The sequence below is a fragment of the Ambystoma mexicanum genome, chromosome 6q (genome assembly GCF_040938575.1).
Source record: "Ambystoma mexicanum isolate Mex_15411 chromosome 6q, UKY_AmexF1_1, whole genome shotgun sequence".
Taxonomy (NCBI): domain Eukaryota; kingdom Metazoa; phylum Chordata; class Amphibia; order Caudata; family Ambystomatidae; genus Ambystoma; species Ambystoma mexicanum.
The window spans coordinates 1,381,172,435-1,381,194,699 of NC_090937.1; the positions used below are offsets into that span (position 1 = coordinate 1,381,172,435).

General features: G+C 44.1%; 1 protein-coding gene across 1 annotated transcript in view; it reads left to right on the forward strand.

Annotated features, from left to right (window-relative positions):
• Nucleotides 1-22,265, forward strand: part of TRMT44 (tRNA methyltransferase 44 homolog) — a 317,825-nt gene that overhangs the window by 277,861 nt on the left and 17,699 nt on the right. Inside the window, exon 10 of the mRNA XM_069632028.1 lies at nt 18,048-18,164. Coding sequence (XP_069488129.1) covers nt 18,048-18,164 — 117 coding nt within the window. The remainder of the gene's footprint in view (nt 1-18,047; nt 18,165-22,265) is intronic.

Consider the following 22,265-nt stretch of genomic DNA (forward strand, 5'->3'; position numbering starts at 1 on the left):
GATTAGGACTCATAATTTGTGTGGCTGTATCCCCTGCCTGACATGTCATTTACTGTACACTAGTCATCAAGGCTGGACTAAGGCCTAAAGGCATCTAGGTGCTAAGGAAGAATAACTTGGTGTGCTGCAATGTCATAGAAACCGCTAGAAAAGATGCATTTTCAGCACGTTGCGAGACTGGAGATAGCCTGCATCCTCAGCTCATGCATAGAGCTGGGTAAAGCATTGCATGGGGTAGGGCACAAACCAAAAAGGAGCAGCTCTCTATCCAGGCTCTCTAGTAGCATGGAATTTTAAATAACGTTTGCGATGTGAAGACACCTGGTAGGTTGATAATACTCCAGTTTAGTTTGCAGATAGACTTCCCTAGTATAATAAAAAGCACAGTGAGAAATGCATAGGATCTTAAACTCAACTTGAGCTTTAACAGGTAGCCAATGAAGCTGCCGTAGCATGACTACAGAAGGAGTGAGTCTAGGTGCGTCTAAGGCAAGCCACGCTACAGAGTTTTGAAGGACTTGCAAGTGCTGAATCCGATACGTCAGTTGCCCTAGTTAAATACCATTACAATAATCTAAAGACTCCTTGAGCGATGAGGTAACTTACCTTCACCCAGCAATCCGCTGGTAGAGGAAGAATTTTTCGACTCATTTTTAACTTTGCAAAGGCACTGTTACGTGATTTGAACCTCTCTAGAGTCAGGAGATAGAAGCCTCACACCCAAACCTTTTACTGAAGCACTAGGGGATTGACAGGGGCCCAAAGAGTCTGGCCAGTGCTCGGAACTGCAGCCAGCTTTTACCATCTGGGAGCCACTTAGTTGAAATCCAGCTCCCTATTGCTGATAAACAATCTCTCAATTGGGTGGCTTAGCTATAGGTGAATCAATGCTGAATACTAACTGTGTATCATCGGCGTATGTGTAGAAATGAACCCCAAATTCAGAAGTTAGGTACTGCCAAAGGATGCAGAGATTAAAAAGAAGCGGTGATAAGGCAGACCTAGTGGTTATATCTGCTGCCAAGAAGAGTCTTACCTTCTAAATGTTCTTCCTTTGCTCTTCTGGATAAGGAAAGGGCGATGCTGAACAGCATTGAAAAGGTTTTCCCTTGCACCATCAATAGTAATTAGACTTTCCTGTGTGACATATAAAGTAGCATGTTACATTGGTTTCTTGTGGGATTCTGTTGCTTGTCTAGCATGGATTCACATGCTCATGAACATTCCCCATCGTCAGGCTGGGAATTCTCAGTACATTTAAAGCAGTTTAACTTTAAGCATAAAAAACTGCTTGGCTCCTCTATAGCCCATCAGTGTAACTTTGGGTCATACCGCCCCAGCCAATGACACTCTTCCTCCAAAACTCCACCACTGCTGGACATCTTCAGATTTTTACTGCACGTTTCTTGTGTTGGGAGTCCTTGTGCTTCACATAATTTCACTCCTGGTAAGTGTGACCGGTTGGAGTAGAAGTACCGGGTTCCAGACTCGGCCCCTAGGTGCCTCAGGTCCCAGCCCTCACCAGACTAGGTAGTCTCAGCTGCCGCTAGAAATCCCCCTTCTTTGTCTATGGTTCCTCTGGACCAGGAGCGTAGGAAGCTAGATGCTGCAAGAAAGTGTATCATCACTATGGCTACCACTATCCAGGATACCCAGCCTGATGACAGGGAATATTCATGAGCATGTGAATCGCTGCGAGTCCCATGCTGGAGAACAAGAGTTGCAGGTAAGTAACTTGTTCTTCATCTAGCGCAGTTTATGCCACAGGGTAAGGCAGACGATCTGTTGAAAATAGAAATGACCCAATTTGTGCCAATCATGTTATCAGTGCCTATATCTATTGGACTGATGTTTTCTCCAAAGACTGAATAAGCAAGTGTGTTTTAATATTTTAAGTTGCCAGTCGTTTTCCTGTAAGCACTGTAATGAGTCCATTGGAGTCATCACAGATTCCCCGGGCAGAACTACCTCCCATGTGGCCAGGGGACGGCAGCCGCTACCCGATCCTGACCCTGGGGGCGGTTATATGAGGGAGGATTACATGGGACGGGCACACCACAGGGTAGATGTCATTACTTCATTGGATGATGCACAGTATTTCCCCTCTTCCCATGATGAAAACCCCCTGACCACCAAGACCATAATGGCCTATTGTCAACTTACGATTCCCCACTATGAAGGAAATCAAGAATCTTTTTTTACACTCTTCTGGTAAGGCCCCCCACATTTGAGTTAGACACTCACCACTCATACACAACTCCTTCGTTTACAATATGTCTTCAAGTGAAACCTCTGAGAAAAAACATCTTAAAGCTAAAAGGCCCATGACATCCATGGACCCCAGCTCCCATAACCACTCGGGTACTAAGACTGTCAGTCTAGAAATACGGATACCACTACTTTGAGACCGCAAACGCATTTTGGTGGCCGTGGGCCAACCGTCTCATGCACGATATGACAGAATATAGGTTTTCGAGTTTGCCAATGAGCGGCCATTTTGATGTAACAAGAATCGCCATTTTGTTTTCTAACCATTGCTCATTGATTTCTGTTCCTATTGCTTCGCAGTATATTTTTCGCTTACACTGCTCGACTGTGGAACATTGTTGTCTGTATATGAAAAGGACAAGGCCGTAGGGCCGTGAGGATAACAAGAGTTTGCTGAAACACAAACGTAGGCAGCGCCAGGAAGAATGCCCGGCTCCCTCCCGTATGTAGCCTTGAAGCAGAGCTGCAGGGCATTTAATCATTTCACAGCTGCCAGCCAGTCTTGTTATATGGTAGAATATGTTAGAATAATACCACTAAAGGCTTGAATTATGCTTTTCTAACGGCCCCCCCTTTGCTGAGCCCGCTAGAGCATGTCGGCTCCCAGGACGCGAATAGCACCTTATAGATAGCAAGGTCTGGAATGCAACTCCCCCCGTATGTAGTTCGCTTCCAAGAACAGAAGCGACGTGTTCTATTCAATAACCGAAAGATGCCTTCGCACTCACAAATTGCAAATTGTTACTAGAATAGATGTTTGAAGGTGTCATAGTGGTCGGAGATGTCCATCATCACACCAAGTTCAAAGAAACCCAATAAAGGGGGATGTTAAACATGTCATAGCTGATTGTTTGATGCATTTTGTATATATGTAACTGATGTACGTAATTCGCTCTCTCTGATCTAGAGATACACGTCGCGGGGCGTGAGACCGAGTTGGCCAACTGAGACTTTTGCTTTGCAATAAAACCCTAGCTTTGGGAATACACCCTCGTGTCTGGCGTCTCTATCGTGTGTGGTGACCCGCCTTGTTTCCATAGACGTCAGGGTCCCCTAGGGGCCCCTTTCAGGATGGCGCCCGAATAGGGACCCTCCCCCACTTGTTCCTTCGCGTAACGTTGTAATTGAGAAAGGCAGAGAACTGCGAGGACGGGACGATCGAGCCGGGATCAAGAGGTGTTCGGGGCGCCCTGTAAAATTGATGAGAGACTCCTTTGCAGATCTGCACACATCTGATCCCTGATCGACAAGCCTGGCTAGAGAACAAGGAGGCGAGGGTCCCAAAACGAGGCGGAAGCCAAGAAACGCAGACACAACGTCCTTTGGTGCGTCAGTATACAGATGACTTGATTTATCAGGTGAGTCATTCCCCGATTCAAAGCATCCTGATATTGGTTGAGAGTTAACTTTGCAAAATCAAACGCCCTAGGTAAGGTTGATTAACCAGGGGGAAGGTTGAAACATGCCTGGGGTATTGTCCACCCTAGCAGGGTTTTTCCGCTGTGGTAGACAATCTTTGGAAGATGGCCAAATTGTACTACCTGGGGGAACGTCGGCATATGAGATGTATGTGAAGTATGGAGTGGGTGCGATAATATTCTGTGAGACTTGGCATAGGCAAACCAGAAAGCAACAAGACCATCAGTGGACGATTAATGGTAGTTTTGAGATGGCGAGGATAGATAACTTGGAAAGGTTGGTGATAAGAAAGAAAGCGCGTCCTGCAGCATTCGAGACTATTACAGACTGGAGAAAGGAAGCAATGCCTGATTTAAAGCAGAGCAAAGCATGCGCGCAGGCATAAATCAAAAGGTGAGGTAGCGGAAGAAAAAGAAGAGGAGGAGTGGACTGAGAGTCTAAGAAGGGTAGGCAGGCGTGACCAGTTGAATATAGAAGGATATACCCACAACGAGAATTACACATAGCAGATGAATTGATAGAAAATATATTGACCCATACAAAACAAGGCCCAAGATCAGAAGTAAGACCAGACACGTCAGTAGCTATTGCCCAGACCCCGCCCGTAGCCCAAGCTCCCTCTCCGGTAGCTCAAGCCCTCCCACAGCCACAGACCGCGCATGTAACACTTCCTATTAGCCAACCAGGCCCACAACAGACACTCCCTGTTCCCATAGTCCCATCTGCACCTCCCGCCTTAGACACAGACTCGGTACCGTCCGTTCCTCCCGGGGTTGAAGTTGAAACCGCAGAGGCAAGAGGCAGGACTGACCAAAGGGGGTGCACGAGGGTAACCCGCAGCGCAATCAGCAAAGAAAGGAAGGTGGAATTGCAGCAACAGGCAGAGATGTATATAGACGGGAATGATGGGACGGCAGCAGTGGCTTCGATATATGACTTCCGTAGAAGCAACGAAAGACAGGTAGTGTTGGAATACATGGGTGAATATTTGGCGGAGAAATGGAAACAGCTAATTGGGAAATTACCACTGCAGCGATTGTTAGATTTGAATGCATTAGCACGCTGTAGGGAGAGGGATGAAGAAGTGAGAGAACATGTATATAGACTTTTTGAGTTTAGGGGATACTTTTTGAGAGTAGGGATATCGGGAGAAATAGGAAGGAAACTATAGAGCCATATATACGACGACGACATTCGATGTCGTCAGTACAAAGGGGCGACAAGTTAGAAGTATATATGCAAGAAGCGTTTAGATGGATGTCAGATCCTAGTATTCCCACAATGGAGATACACGAGATATTTGATGAATATTCCATGCCTATGAAAAGAAAAGCGCTACAATCGATGGTTGAACATTTATTAGATAAAGATATAAAAAACGATAAGGCCAGCCCGCCCGAAATAATGGCAGTATATAGAAGAGCACTAGAGTGAAGGACAGGAGAAACAGCCCTATCATTGGATCTGGGAATATTGTTACATCGAAGAGAAGGGGGAGGGACAGTAAGTGGGGCATTTCCTATGAGAGTGGTCCCACCTACCTTTGTGCCCAAAATGGAGGTTCCCGCAGTGGGCGGTGCAGCGACGCAGGTGACACCAGCCCATTACACCGCCCAATATGTGCATGTCCCCTTTTCCAGACAGGAGGTGAACAACATAAAGCAGATGATTCCTGATATAAGAAAGAATCCTGCAGGGTTTTACAAGGAAGTAGAGTCCTGCCTACAATCATCCGTGCTTAGCATGGGTGATATAGACCTAATATGCCCGGTGATCCTGCCAGCAGACATATGGAAACAAATAAGGAAGGTAGATGACACAACGGCCTTTGGCGCCATATGGGCAGACTTGATAATAAAAGATAGAAATAAAGCGGTTGGAGGGACACCAGGAGCGAATCTGGCGGCGTTACCAGCACGTATAGTGCAGAAGTTAAAGGCAATTGTCCCAGAGAAAAGAATTCAATGGGACAAATTGACTGCATGTGTACAAGGCAAAGATGAGTTGGCTACAGATTATTTTAATAGATTTGAAGAATTATTCACAGACTTCAGCGGGCAGCATGTGGGTTCAGAAGCAGGAAAGAGGTTATTTGTTGACATATGTGAGGGGGTTAAAACTTCCAATTCAGGATCTAATAATGACAGCAGAGAGAGCATGGCAAGCAAAAACGTTGGGCGAAGTACTGCATATGGCCCAATATTATGAGCGCAGAGTGACTGCAGGAAAAAAAAAAGAAGAGAGGAATAGGGTAAATCTAAAGACACGAGTATTAATGCAGCAAGTAGTGGGACATAATAGAGGGCGAGGGAACGCGCAAGGAAGGAGTAGTTCAAATATGTATGAAGGAACAGTGGGGCCGAACCAGTGTGCATATTGTAAAGAGGAAGGACATTGGCGAGCGCAATGTCCGCATCTACAGAATAGAAATGGGTCTGGTCAGAGGAGACAGCATAGAGGACACCCAGGAGTGAATGGACCAAATAGGAATAATATGCAGCAGCATCACAATAACGGAGGTAATCAAAACCAAAATGCCCCAAACCAGAGTCAGGGACAGCAAAATCAACAATATGGAAATCAGAGTGGGGGAAATAGAGGGAAGAGTGGAAATGTTTTCGATACACAGCCAAACACGTATTACAGTAATAGTAATGATTACACATCGGACGATGTGTTATTTCCCCAATAGGACAGCCCAGGACAGGGGTCGGAGCCACTGTCTATTCCCGTGAATCAGAGAGGACCCTACGTAGAAATGAGAGTCGGGAATGAGGAGCACCGCTTTCTTGTAGATACAGGAGCACAGAAGTGTTCAATAGACCATCACTTGGTTCCGAATATACCGCTGTCAGGTCAAAAGAATATTTCCGAGCTGACCACACATTTGGATTATATTTTCAAGAATTGTGCAGAGTTCAACCCATTAAGGGCTGGACCCATAACTCTTCTGTCATGCATGAATTCCTCCTCCTGAAACTTCAAAGAGATTGTCTTTCAGATAGAGAGCAGAGCAGAAGTTGACATCCATTGGGGGAAGGTGGCTTTGAACTCAGTGTTTAAAGTCAGCTCTAATGAACAGAAATCTGTACTTTACATGCCACAATGTATTTCTTTAGACATGAGGCCTGCATCAATATTTGACCTCATCTCCTATGCAGTTCTCTCCTGTACCATGCCACCAATGTTCATCATTACATTATACCTTATGTTAACCTGCACAGGTACTTGTGTTTCACTGGTAAACAGTTCCTTTCACTCCCAGATGCACATACCTTTATTTTTCCATGCTGCTCTCTTTTTTTGAAGGGAGCCTATTATTGTTTTATGCTGTCGTGAAAGATTGTCTTCTAATTTTAGTTATGTGTCCTTTACACTTATGGCACACTTAATTTTAGTCTGCCTTTTCGCAAGTTTCTTTCACAACAGTTGTATCAAGCCCTCCCCATTTCCTTAATATATATCTTTAAATTGACTTGTGCAGTGTTGTTTCAATTTTCCATGTTCCTTGTTTAAAGCTGCAGAATGCACACATTTTCCATGGTCTCTTTGTTTTATCAAATGAAACTGTGTTTTCTTGTTTTGCAGTTCAAAAATGAATTGCTGGCCTTCCAGTCTGCCAGTCAAAATTGTGCTTTCACATTTTCAAGACAGTAGGCCCAACGTAGCCAAATGCAGCTTCCTTTTTGTCTGGGGCTGCCTTTGAACCCCACAGTGCTCAGAGGGCAGGAGGCGTCAGAGTCGATTGGGACCAAAGCCCACTGAATGGTTAGGCCTATTGCCCTTAACATGAAGGCAAGTGTAAGCAGGAAGCGTTGGTGGCCCACAAATGCAGCCGTTCGTACAGAGACCGAGAGAAGACAGGAGCTACAGGGGAGATTAGGGCTCTCCTCGCAAAGGATAGAGATGGCAATGCAGGTCTTAGGAGATCAACAAGGGGGGGTACAAGGATGCAAGTTCAACTAGCGTTCAGGCAGTTTGGTGAATGTACTAATAAGTTATCTGCAGTCGCCAGGTTCAAAATAAGGATTTGACTAGCAGGAGCTGAAAGCAGCTCCTGGGTATTAGGCATCACCCAGTAAGTAGAAGCAACCTCTGGGAACCCTGAACTGTTATTCAAATGTACACACAAATGTAACTCTCGTATAAGGTGAAAACTATAACTTTACCAATTATATATGACCAAGTATGCTTTAAATGCCTTCTAGATGTGCCCTACTGCTCATTTATGCACATTCCCAAATACAACTATTTGTCACACACTATGTTTGCATAGCACCAGTTTAGCATGGGGAGCCACATGTAGCTCCTGGTAGCTGTTGGTGTCAAGCTTACCAGGCTCTCTTAGGCTCTAACCAGGAGCTAAATAGCACTCAGCTCTCGGCAATTTCGAGCCCTGCAGTCGTCTTAAGTTAGGATAGACAAAGTTCAATACCTTTTACAGAAAGGTTACTATTACTGCCCTGCATTTTCAGAAAGTTAAGGGAGGCCATCTTAGGTTGATTTTAAGAATTGTGTACGTGTATTAATTATTTCCTTTTACAGGCCTCCAACGCACCAGCCAGTATCTCCACTGTAGGTTTGACAACAACTGGTTAATTGTAAACATCTAGAGTTTAGCCTTCTTGGTCCGCCTGTTTGCTAGCCCTAGATCCAGAATGGGTATGAAGCCTCTCTCCTGGACTTTTTCTGGACAAGGAAAACCTAACTACACTTCTTGCATCTCTATGGTGTTTTTGTTGTAGTAGATTTTCTTCTGGCATGAGTTCTGCTAAATGAGAAGTATTCCTACCTAACAATGGTAACCGGTTCCGTTCGGTGGTTGCACCTTGAACTTCAACTCCTACACTTGCTTGATGATGCTGGGCATGCAAACGACCTTTACAGTCATTTCACAGAGAGAGGCACGCTCCCTGTTACCTCATTACTGAGGTGATATTTGGGAGGGCAGGGTGCAGCGAGCCGCTGTGGCCATGTGTTGCCTGCACCATTATCCTGCATCCTTTGTCTCTTTTGTAAGAGGCATCTGGCACAATATTATTAATTCAGTGAAATATCATTTAATTCAGTGCCCACTAAAAATACTAGCATTCAGAATGACTTTACACTGAAATATCAATCTATTCATCTTAAAATGATATATGAACTGATGGCCCAGGTCGTGTACAATTTGTATTGTACTTGACCGGGTGGGCGGGCGTCTTCAGGAAATCTTTTGTTTGCTGTAAATGTGTTGCACTGTCCATTGAAGCCTCTAGGTGGCAGTATTTCACTGCACTCGGAATGTACAGGTTTGCTGGAACTCGGACCACGATGTTTAGGCAGGAGTCACTAGGTATCACGTTTTGGCATGACTTGTTAGCTGTGGCCAGCAGGGCGACGAGTTAAAAAGTTGACATTTCCTCCAAAATCAGGTGAGAGATTTAATTCTGTAAGTAGAGGTATGTGTTGTGTGGTACTGGTTATAGAGCGCTCCAGCGTGTTATTGGACAAGATAGTGTAGGGCAGAAGAAACACATCCGTGTGTGCTCCTCTCTTGTTCTGCATAGAGGCAATAGTGGACATTTTTTGAGGCTCTGGCAATTAAGATAAGAGATTGGCAGAAATAGGTTTTGTTCCGTACACTCATCTGTGCATTTTATTCAAAGTATTAAAATCAATGCTTGCATAGTCAAAGCCCTTTGAGCATTGCTAAATAGACTAACATTTCTTAAAGCACACATTATGTAAATCTAATTAAATAGGTGGCCGCTGGCCGGGCATGAGGAAAATGCAGGCCTTTGTGGTCAGCTCACAAAATGCAAGTGACCAAAAACCCAACTGTCACAGAATGAAACTAGACAAACTGGAATGTTCCAAATGACCACAGATGAACTTAGATTTTTCCTGTACAGAAAAAGGCTTTTCCAAAATGATTTCTAATATGCAGCACAGATCAAGTCTTCTATAGGCAGGATATCTGAGCACTCGGCAACATCTGTCGTAAGTTTCTAGTGTAATACAAATGCATGCCTTAAAAGAAGTGCAAAGAAATAATCAAAAACGAATGTACTATCTTTTGTAGGAAGCGATCTGCTTTAGAGGAATGTCTGTATGCAGGGGTGGCTTATCATATCCCTCTGCCCCCAAAAAGTCCTGTCCAGTCCTGTCCATTCTGTTCAGCAGTTTAATTTAAACATGTATGCAGTACCACAGGTTGCACAGTCTCTTGGTGTTTCAGCCCACTTAATGGTACTGTGTTTTTGTATTTATTTGGAAAGGTATAACGCTGAGTCCTCCATGATTGGACCTGAATCCTGTGACCATACAATTATTGAATGATGAAAGTCTGAGCCACCTTGCTGGAATTGTGACTTAAACCATTTTGGTCCAACATGGCTTTCAGTCGCAGTCACCAATGCCACCAAGACACCTTAGAAAGGTTCCTCCTGGTGCTGGAGAGTGTGAGCTGCTGTTCATTTTTACTAAAGTAGATTATGCTTCATTATTTGCGGCATAATCCTCCTTCGTCACTCACCGCCCATATTTAAAACCTCTCCAAGGTTAGGTGTAAAGTGGTTTAGAGCAATTTGTGCACCAGGCATTACCCCACTAGCCTTCCTTATGCCTTCAGCTGGACAAAACTGCTAAACACAGAGATCTACATAGAAAGAGTTAAGTGTCACTTGTTCAACAGAGAAGCATTTGCACTTTGGCAGAGAGAGATGCAGGGTTGGGGGGGCACGATAAACGTGGTTCGCTGTCGACTGTATGATCCTTCATGTTGTTTGATATGACGCCATTCGTTTCTAAAGAGTGGAAACTACATGCTTTAAAAGAACTTCTGTTCAGAGGATGAAGACAGTAAACTGCATCGCCTTTCGCATCCCACGAGTTAAATGTCAACTCCTCTTTATTAGGTAAATGGCATATCCAATTTGGACGCACACCAAGTGCTGTGATGATCTCTTTAAAACGATCACCTGAGACCTCAGTTGCTGGTGGCATGAAACTTAGCCTTGATCAGACACTATGTAAACCTATTCGATTGTATGAATGTAGGCTTTCCGGATAGAGGGAGATGCACATGATCTCCACTGGAAGGACTCAAAACGCTGGCTCTCATTGGTGAGGGCGATTTAGAAATAGGCTGCAAATGTTAGAGCTGGAGCCAAATTGCCCTCGCCCCAAATGAGTGGTGATGAATAGCCTTTTCGGGCCACTGTGCTGTGCCCAAATGGTTCGCGCTGAAAGGCATCCACCAAAACTCTTTGGTCAGAATAGAGCCTTACGCCGGTAGTCCGATTATACCCCTATGCTCTGCTCACTTCCCCATGTATCAGATATTTTCTGCTTTTTGCTACAACCAGAGGGCCAGCAAACCGCACCCTCAATAGATGGAATCTCTTTAAATATCTGGGACATAGAGGTGACATCCAGAGTGGGGAGGGGCATACACTCGCAAAGCATGGTATGCGGGCGCCACCCCCAACAATTAGCTTTGAACATAGAAAGAAAATCCAAAAGCTGTGGAAACTACTTGAAGTGCAGACTTCTATGTAAACTCCCAATTTTATAACAATACATCCCACGTATGCTACATAACAGAATGCACCATGTTTGTGCTTGTGTCTTTGTGCTACATGTCTGTCCCATATCTGTGCTGTGCAGGGAAGAGAAGATTCTATATGTCACAAAAGTTCTCACAACAGCTCCCAAGTTAAGTGTTCTTTCACATGAAGCCAGGGTGCACTTTCAAGTTCAAGTCTCCAGCAGGGTCAACTCAATTTTCATCCTCTTGAGGATGATAAATGGAGCACTAGTAAGTGGAGTAATAATAAAACCTGTCATTACATTAAAAGCAGGAAGAATCTAGCATTAGGGACTGTGTAACAATTTACACCATTCAGGACAGTAAATGACAGCTCTAAAATCTATGAAATGTGCTTCTGCAGCCAGTGCAACAGGTACTTTACATGCCTTTATATGGTGGTAGTCTTGGCCTGTGATCGGTATCTGTGGATTTTTGCATATTCCATCTTTTCATGCGTCGCCGTGTTTTTCGAGTAAGAATAAGTGTACTTGCTGATATATCCTGACTCATTAACTGTATGGTGCAAATATTGCCCTTTTCTGTTCTTCAATCCCACAAGCATCCACCAGCACCCTTCACACTCGACACTTCTATATCAAAACTTGCACTCCCAAACCTCTAACTCTGCCATTCATTCCCACTTGCTCTTTCACGCTGCCAAGTCACAACTCACACTGCCCAGTCCCTGCCACATTCGCAATCATCCTCGCAGCTCACACCTTAAGCTCCCCAGTTCCACTTGCAGTCTACCGTCCTTCATTCATTCTTTTTTGCTGTTCTACATCTCGCATCCTTTCTCCTAATATATCACACTTGTTCCCCATCCTTTTTTCCTACCAGCAGCTCAGTCCCACTTTCAAGCCCACCACTTCCCCTCTGGTCCACTGCTCCAACTCTTGCCCAAAGCTCCATCACTGACTCTCCACTTTGCTTTCTTCCTTCTGCTCCTCTTCTGGCCCACTGCACCACTTCTAGCCTTCTGCTCACCTTGTGGCCCATTGCCCCAACATTGTTTTCTTGCCCACTGCTCTCTCTCTGCTTTCTTTCCCAGTGTTCCCCCTCTGGCCCCTCTCCCCCCCCCCCCCCCCCCATATTGTGACTTTTTGGTTAAAGCCATGTTTTGCAAAAACTGACATTTACGTGGGTGGTTTTGAAAGAAATCGCAGATTTCCCGTTTTGTTTTTAGTAAACAGTAAATCTCTGTAAGATGGACGCTCTGCCAAACATCCGACCTGGCTGAGCAATAAGGTCTCATATAGACTGTATGTCCCCGTTGGCCTCTGCCATAAAAGAATAGGTTACCAATTTGTGCTTTTGTTAAATGACAAAGTTCAAACAGCTGGTTCATGTTACAGCCACAAGCTACTCAGAATTAAAAGCAAGTCAATCTTTTAACAATGTGCATTTACCAGGGGCCAAGGGAAATACATGTTAGTTATAACTCTGGAACCCTTGGTTTCATTCAAAAACCAAATACAGATTTAGGTTCCCTGGGAAAACACGGATCACATGCATATGAAAATTATACAGGGGTAATTTGCAGGCTACAGTCAATTTCCACTAGCCATTGGCTAGTGCATATTTTGAGCCCTAAATGATGTATTAAAATTAATTAATACATTCACATTTTCTTTATACATGCAGTCACAAAGCATGAAGGATGTCTCTGGATTCAGAATATTCTTGTTCTCCAGTCCAATATTGATTTCATATATCCCTGAGGGGAGAGTTAACTAATAGCTTGCACATCTCCTTTATGACACAGCAAATTCTATGGGAAAATGGAAGCAAAGACTTTATGCGTGTGAGTAAGTGAAGGAAACATTTCATAGGCTCTGTATAATACAGAAATGCTGCCGCAATTAATGCTGCATGGGTGCAGTTTGCTAGATGTTGTAACAAGGTCAGTACCCTGACCCAAGAGGTTGTGGGAAACCTCTCAGCCTAGAGTAATGGGTCTACCAACAAGTAATCCAGTGCCAATACTATCCCAGAGGGGCGGGGGTGGTAGTTGAGAGGGACCCAGTTCCTGTCCTCAACCTCCCCCCGGAACCCTCGACGCATCGGCTCGGCGGACCTAAACCTCCACGACCAGGGAAATGGAAATGTGACAGAGACCCCAAACAGTAATGACACAGGGGGATGCCTTCCATAGATTCTCCAACATGAACTGAGACTTGGAACACCCTGGGACACCATTGCTGGGTTACGGCAGACCCGTGTTCTGGAAATGGGGTGGGGCTTAACCTACTCTTATAAACATTTCTGTTTGTAACACCACCTGGAAGGGGAAAGCAGAATCAGATTATGCAACTCAACCAATTGGAACAGAAATGTAGTATAAACAGAAAAAACAAAGAAGGAAGTTGTGAGTTGTTTGGGGGAAGTCAGAGGAGGTTGAGGTGGCAGACCAAGAGACCAGCAGGAGGAAGGAGGATGGCGAAGGTGATTTATAAATCGGGTAAAGTGTTGGTTAGTGAGTACAAGGTGTACTGCTGTGTGTGTGTGTGTGTGTGTGTGTGTGTGTGTGTGTGGGGACGTGCTAGAGTAACAAGTATGGTAAGGTAAAGAACGTGTAGGATGTGACTATGTAGCATGCATGTGTGTGGGTGTAAGTAGAAGGTGGGGTGGAGTAGAAGTTTGGAGTAGTAAGATCGAAGAAGGATAGTCAACATCAACAGGTGGAGGAGAGACATGTGAGGTGTCAAAGATAATTTGAGGGAGAAAGAGGAAGGGAGTAGAAGCAGGTGGAGGAAGTGAGTAGTGAGAGGGACAGGAGAGAGTGAACGGAATAGTAAGAAGACTGATTTGGCCTGAGTGTGTTTGTAAGGCACTATTCAACATACATTACATCACTTAATAACTGGATCAAATAGTGACAGTTTTTGGAAGTCCCTGAGGGAGGTTAGATAGAGAAGGCTTTCTGCCCCTAGCCCCCTCTTCACCATGCTAAGGAAGAATGTATACAGTAGGGGTTACTAATTGCTGTTTACTAACCTGTGACAGAGACACCTGGGTTAGGTAGGTGGTGCTTTATAAGAAGAGAGAGGACGACCATACGGCCCTTTGAAAACAAAATAACAATCTTTTACCCCCTATGGAAGGCTCACCAGATTTTTGGTGCCATCTGTAACAGGATTTAAACTCAAACAAAGCAAAAGAGAAGAGTATTTGGGAAATCGGAATAGCAAGAGTGCCCGGCAGAAGAAAAGCAGATTTGGGCTTCCAACTGGAAGAAGCTAATGGGAACTCGCGTTAAGAGGTACTTTTCCAGATGCTTCTCGATGCAAAGGTCTACCCCAAAATGAAACCAGATTATCTGAGGGCGATTTGGGGAGCAGGTGGACCGACTGAAAGAAAGATCTTCCCTGTGGTGCTGTCTGTTGTCCCTACCTGTCCTGTGCCTTTGAAAGACAAACAAAAACTGAATATAGTGACCCCCAAATTATCTAGATAAATACCCCACAAATTAATGAAATCCCAGTTAGCTATTATAGTAGTTTGAGAAACCTTGTTTACAAGCAATGACATTGAAAGTGGGAACATAATACAAGGCTTGTGTGCTTGGTAACTGAAATTAAGCCCCAGGGTGGTTGCACCATTATAAGGGTTTTCTCCAGCAATTCTTAATCTGAGGGTCCTAGACATCCCAGATTGAAATGTGGAATGACAAGCCTTTGAGATTGGTATCTGCCATTGTCTATAAAATAATTGAAATCTATTCCTTAATGATCACATTGAACTGGGGTAATCTTTATTCCTAGAGAATAGTGAGAAGGGGGGGGGGCACTTTTGTCCTAGCATTTAAAAAGAAACAGACTTGGTTCAACCAAGTCTTTTATTTATTGTAGCCAGGTCAACCTCACAAAAACATGTGTGTATCTATACCCAAGTTGGGGACCAATAGTTTTGTCACAGAAGGTCAACGTTTTATTTTTGCATCAGTCCAGGAATCAGTGAAACATATAGACCAAATAATGTTGTATAATGCTAATACTTGGGAATGTCAGAGATAACAAAGTCAATTGTTTTGTTCAACTTTAAACTGAGAACTGCTTCACCTTTTAATTTTAGGGGGAGTTAGGTTTCAGACCAAGCTCGCCATACAGTATATTTGAATCAACGTTTAAGAAAATCATTGTCAGTTTGTGTCTGTACTATATACATTTCTCCGTAAATAAATCAAACACTATAAATATAAATATGTTCCATACATGTCATTATACCATACAGGATAAAGGTTTCAAGAAAATCTAAACAACCTTTTGGGAAATGTGGCCCCACTGGAAAATACTACCTGCCTCCAAATATTTGGCTGAAAGATGGTTGTATTTTGCAAAATGCACTGTTCTCAGTGGTCAGCTTGTCCAATATCTGGTAGCCCCAGAAATATTTAGTCTTGAGTGCAAGCAGCCATTCTAGTGCTCATTAAATAGTATTCTTATTCTAAACATTTGTAGAGCAGCTATGTCGGGGTGTTCTCCCGGGGTCGGCTGGGACGTCCGCGGACCTCCAGGCTGGGAGGCCCCAACTCCTCCCGTGTTCCCCAAAAATGAGTATGAGACACACGCAAGAAGCAAGGTGGTTCTGCTGTTTATTGAACAACGGCAGGGATGGGTCTAGGATCGTACGCGTCCGTCCAGACTCTCAAAATTCGTGGGTCTCGCAGGCCCTTTTTTCCTCAGTATGACGCGCTACTTGCGTCACCTGGGAAAGTTAGCGAAAAACCTATTGCCACTCTGGATTGGTTCCTTGAGTGGTAGGGTTAGTATAGCATACATATAGAGATCATTGTTAGTGGTTGAGGGTCAGTCAAGTGGTATACTTGGGTTGTCTCTTCTGTTAGATACTTGAAAATTGTTACACGAAGACCCCTAATGATTGGCTAATGTTAGTGGCGTCAGTGATGAGTGCCCCCATGTTCTGATTGGTCCACTCGCGAGCCCCCCAGCCTGGGACCATCGTTGTTCCCAGCTCGCGGTGAACCTGTCATTTGCAACAATATGTAACTATGTGTTCGTGCAGACAATGCGTGGATTTGCTCATAGGCCTGAGAGCAGACCATTCCCATCGCTGTAGGTGTCCATTGAGTCATTTCATTGTTTCAGCCTGTGTCCCAGACGTGGGACCCAGGCGACTTCTCCTTCGTGGGTCTGGCACCTTGTCAGGTTTGGCTTGGTCACGTGAGGAGAGACCGTGGCTGAGGCAGAATTCTGCACATTTAAAGTAGTATTTGCTTCTGCGTGCCTGGTTTTGCTTACAGGTGTGACCTTGGCGTCGGCTGGTAGCATACGAGTTGCAACATCGCCCCCTTGGCTGTCAGCTCTCGCTGGGCTCGTTCTGCATGGTCAGCACTTGTACTCTTGCTCGTTCAGTGTTCATGGCGGCTCTTGCTTACGGCCTACTTGGGCCTGGTTCATAGGTGGGGATATGTAATGCACGGTACTTATGTTGCAGTGTGACATGGCTTTATAGGCAGTATCATATCTTCGTTGTATTTTCATCACGGTGCAAGGGTCGGGAGAAGCGTCAGCAAGCGAGTGCTTTGTGCGTCTTGCGTTTCTGCATTTCGGAAAACCTATGTGAAAAATAATAAAGATGCGCGTCAGTGGGTGTATCCGTCACCTACGTCATAGCACTGAGTATATTCTTTGTGTGGGTTGGTGTGGGAGTATCCAGTGTGCACGGTGGCACGTGTGTTCTTGACAGTTGGCTAGGTCGTCATGGCATCTCTAACGATGTGGGTGCTTGTTGTTGAGGTGTTAGTCGAGTTCATCCATGCCGCAGGTGTCGGATTGAGTAGGGCCGGCTGGTTGGCAGGCTGGTGGGCACATCCGTATATTCTTGAACCAGGGTATTTGGTCGTCTGGAAGATAGACGAATTCATCTCGTGGCGGGTGTCTGGGCCGCGATACTTTGGGTCAGGGTCGCGAGGAGATTGGGGGGAGTCTTTTCTCCCATTCTCCCACTTCAGCTACATGGATTTCCATTCGCTCTTAACAGGACATTACGATCTAGATGCTCTGTCATGGGTATCTTTATTCTACTTGTAAAGCACTTGCTCACCTGCATTTATTGCAGATTTTATTCACACTTTCTATCACTTTAAAAATAAACTGTAAGCTAACTGATCAGTATAGGGGCTCTTTTAAATGTGTTCCTTAAAGCAGCAGTGGTCTTTACTGTGTAATCAGTACCTGATATGCCTTTCCTATTCTGGGATTTTGTTTCTTTACTCTTGTGTAAAAACAGGCAAAATATTTTGTGTGACAATTTTTTTCTCCCTATATCTTTAGATGTGTTCAGGTCAAGATATTGGTTTCTTTTGAGATTGAGATTTTGCTATTCTTAAAATGTTATTTTGGAATCCAGCTTAGCAATCAAAATGTGCATTTGCCACTAGCTATTGGTTGGTAATAATGGACTCTTGGTGATTAAGAAATGGTGGATTGTATGTGTGGAATTGAGGTGGAATGTGACCTTTATTTGGGTTGCTATTAGCTTGCAACTTGAAATATTTATACCTGTAGCCTATGTGCAGAGATGTTCATGTGTTTGATTATTATGAAAAGACTATAATATACAACTAAAATTAAATAATGTACCAGGATTCTCTAAACAACACTTGGGTGGCCTAAACATTGCTGTTCTTGCTCCCTCTCTCTGGAGCTTCCTTTGCTCCAATCTACTTCATATGAAACTATGGTTGCATATTCCATGTGCACGCTACAAGAGCCATACATAAATATTATAAGTAACGTCCTTACCACATTTCAATCTCTTTCAGGTAGTCTTCCCTTAATGGAAGTGGCTGAAAGTTTAGACCGAGAGACTTTGCAGAGACTGAAGAACGAATGTGGAGGACTGCAGACCCTGCTTAGGAACAATCATCAAGTGTTTGAAGGTATATAAAGGCTTTCTATTTTTAGTGTATGTACTTATTTGCATTTTTCATGTTTAAATTGAAAGTATTTTCTCACCTCAATAATATAGTTACAATCATTTTAAAGTCATGAAGTAAAATGAAAGTAAAATCTGGTGGCCATGAAAGTGATATTTTTGGGTGCGGCTCTAGTGATTGTAAAGATGGTATGAAGAAAGGTGATCATCTTTCACTCCCTTTACATAGACTATTCTTTTACTTTACTATATTAAAGCATGATATTGTTCGTCATTGCATGTTTGAGTTTAAAGCCACATTTATGCCATACATGCCTGGGTTCTAACTCCAAAGACAATTTGATGATTTTTTTCAGATTTGGTATATATTGCCATCCTCCTCCAATAAGTCATCTTTCACTGCAATCCGACTCCTCCATAAATGAAATATAACTTTGCAAGTAAATCCCCCAAAACAAAATCACTGATTTCACATCCCTGATCAGTGTTTTTGTAGTTTAATAGTTCAACCAGTAAGACTAAATTCGGGAAACGGAAAGGGTGGCGAAATTGCTTGTTTCCTTGAAAATGCTAAAACTGGAACAATGACTACCCTTAAAAAAGAATTATTGGTTACATAAACATGTTTTACCCTGCATAGAGTAACATAGACCGATGCATCCACAATGATCAAATCATTAGTTATTACATAATGTACAACCAACTGAATGTTAGAAGCATATGTAAAGTCGCTGCAGTTAGTGACCAGATAAATCCTCAAGATTGAGGACTGACTGACTTTTTTAAGCCACTGAATTATAAGTAGTAATATCCTTTTTATGTTCAGTTGCAGTATTTTACAGTTTTAAAATGTCATTTATTATAAGCATTTCTAGAAGTGCAAAAGTTGCCAAATGGCAATTGGAACGCTATGCAATAGACCAAATAAATACTATTAAAACAAAAGCCTGCATTTAAAAATAAAACCATCCAAGACTCAAACTCAATAAGAAAAAGAATCACTTAGGAAAAAGAAAAGAGTTCCAAACCTTACGAAGGTTGAGGACAGAATTCCAAATTCGAGGGATGTCACAAAGCAGGTATTATTTACTGTACACTGTTTCTTCACTACTGGAATATCCAACCATGTCTCATGAAGACTAATTCAAATTAATAATCTCTCAGAAGGATTTGTTCTTCCAGGCATCGACCTGTGCGCGTCTCTGGGGAATGCCCAAAGCCCTGTTTACACCTCCAGGTACCCACAGATGCGGTCCAAAGGGAACGGTCTCTGGATAACATGGTCAGGGAGATTGGCCTACGCTTTCGCAAATGAATACTGCACAAGATGCACCAGGAACATGTCACGATGATCCTGGTTGCACCAATGTAGGCTCGACAGCCATGGTTCACCCACCTCATGAGAATGTCAATCTCCCTTCCCAGGAAACTGGCCTGCCTGTACAACATGCTCTCACAGGACCTAGGGCAAACACTGCATCCATGCCCCCAAACACTCAATTTAGCAGCTTGGCTCCTGTAGTCATAGAGTTTGGACATAGCCAACTACCTCAGAGATGTATGGATATACTTAGAGGCATGTAAACCTAACACTAGACACTGTTACTCCAATAAGTGGAAACATTTTATCAGTTGGTGTAACTCTAAGAACATCAACCCCAGTTAGTGTTCACCTAAAGATATAGCTCTTCATCTAACACACCTCTTAGACTCAGGACTTGTTTTTAATTATCTAAAGGTCTACCTTGCCGCCCTCTCTGTGTATACCTCGTCTCAGAGTAAAGTCTCATGGTGGAAGATTCCTGTAATCAAGGCTTTCATGGGAGGGTGTGTTGGTGCTTGTGATGGGGATACTTCAGCTGCCATTAAGAACCCGTCAATCCAAGAAACATTGGAATTCAGCGCAAGCAATATTACATGGTGTTGAATTTTTGTGTTCAATGACTCGTATAGTTTCGCCATATGCTGATCAGGTGACAATTCCATGTTGGAATGGACGTCCTTGGTGGACACTCACTCAGAGCGTAAACAAAATCTCTGTGTAGACGGGATGATCTTACATCATGAAATGACAACTGGTTGTCAGAGGAGGTAGATGAAGAGTGTGGATAAACGACCGACGAGGCAAACAGAGCATTATCTCTCTCAATTTAATTTGTTTCACCAACATTAAAATAGGCCTCCTTAATTACAGGCCCGTTTTCTTCCTTCTCGTACAGGACTCTAATGGCCGTTGCTGGTTGCAGCAGGTCTTCCGTTGTCCTTGTTCTTGCGGAGGGGAGGCCGGTCTTTCATTAGTAGCAGTATATAACAAGTTCAAAACAGCCTCATTTAATACATAAGCGGTGCAGAACGGAATATTCAATTTCAATTGTTCTTCACAGTGCAATCTTGTGCTCCAGCTAACAATGCTGCGTCTGGTATTTCAGGAACCTTCGGAGGTTCTGCAATCTCTGCATGCGGTTAAGGCAGAGGCAGGGGAATAGATTTCTGGAAATGAGATGTAATTTTAGCAGCCATATCTTATGGCACACATGTTGTGGAGCATGAGGGAGAGAAAAGCGTTAATTGCAGGTCAGAAACTAACAGCCAAACTGCCTCAGACTCTAAGCAAGCATTAGCCTCAGTTAGTAATTCAGCGCTAGGCTCACCAGATTGCGCGCCATGCAGGATGTTTTGTAGGCTGCCACAGTAGAATTAAAGATGTAGTGTCACCAGCTGGAGCAAAAAAAATAAATTGTAGACCAACAGGTATGGGGTCCTGCCGCAGAGTGCTTCCACATGCTGATGCCACTTACCTTGTCCCTCAGACAGAAAATGCCCTCTCTCCTGCTTCCCACACCCCTTGTTCTTGGTGTTCCACTTTTACCTTCTGTGACTCTCTAGACTGCCTCTGGCCCTTTGTCTATACCTCCTTCTTGCCCTCTATGAACCCATCCCTGGATCTGCACCCTGGACTCCTACCACTTTACTCTAGTGACACCCCTTAACCCTGTGACTACCCCTTGGCTGTCACTGCCCTCTTTGACTACATCTGTGCCCCTTTACAGCTACACCCTCCATTGCCCCTTACCCTTTGTGACCCCCATTTTACTGGTACACATCCCCCCACACTCCTGCTTCCTCATTTCTGGCCCCACCTTCCGACCCTGCTGCCCCAACCTCCTAAGCTTGTCCCCAAGTCAACCCCACCCCATCCTCTGGGACCTCTGCCCCCCAACTCCAGTACAACAGCTGATTCCCTGCTCCTCAGATCGGACCCTGCTGTGGTGGCCCACTCCACAAAGGACTATCTTGCATCCTTCTCTGCCCCGCAACACTGTGCACCCATCAATGTTGTGGACCAATCTTGCTGGCCTATTGTCGATCGACAAAACACACGGATTTCACGATCTGGACTTGCAGGTTGCTACCTACATGGAGACACCATTGGAAAACTAAGCGGAGGAACGTTTGGTGAACGAGTTTGGAGCTGAGTTTGGAGCAGTCAGCGAAAGACGAGAAGGATGAGAAGGAAGTCCTTTATGCAAAGTTGCAGCTTAACAGTTTAGTTGCCAAGGCTTTGGATTTCGGGGTTCCTTTGACTCTGCAAAGGTACTGTTTAACAACCACGAGTCTGCACGTACGCAGTTGGGGTAAAGGGGCTTTGTAGTATCTGTGGTAAAAGGAGCGCTGTTGTCGTTGTTAAGGGGGTTTTCTTCAAAATATTTTTCCCTTTTAGGTCTAACGCGGACCTTTGAAACAGTTTGGATTATTATGCCTGGTAAAGCAGTGGCTAAAAACAAATATTACAATTTGAGAAAGAATAAGCCCTTTGGGAATGCAGCCAAGACTCTGAAGGTGACAGCAGCTCCCCAAACTCCTCTTAACATTTTGCATATCACCTTGGAGGAGAGGCCTCCTGAACACACAGTCAAAGACACAATGTGGCAAAATGACCTCGTTCTTTATGCCAGAGTGGGCTATGGCACAGGGGCCAACAGACCCCTGGGAAGTCAGCCATCTACCATGCATAGATTATTGGAGGAGCAGAGACAGAGTGTGGGGGTGTATTGGTTGTGTGATGACAGCCGTAGACCCGAGTCCCCACAAAACAACAAAATGG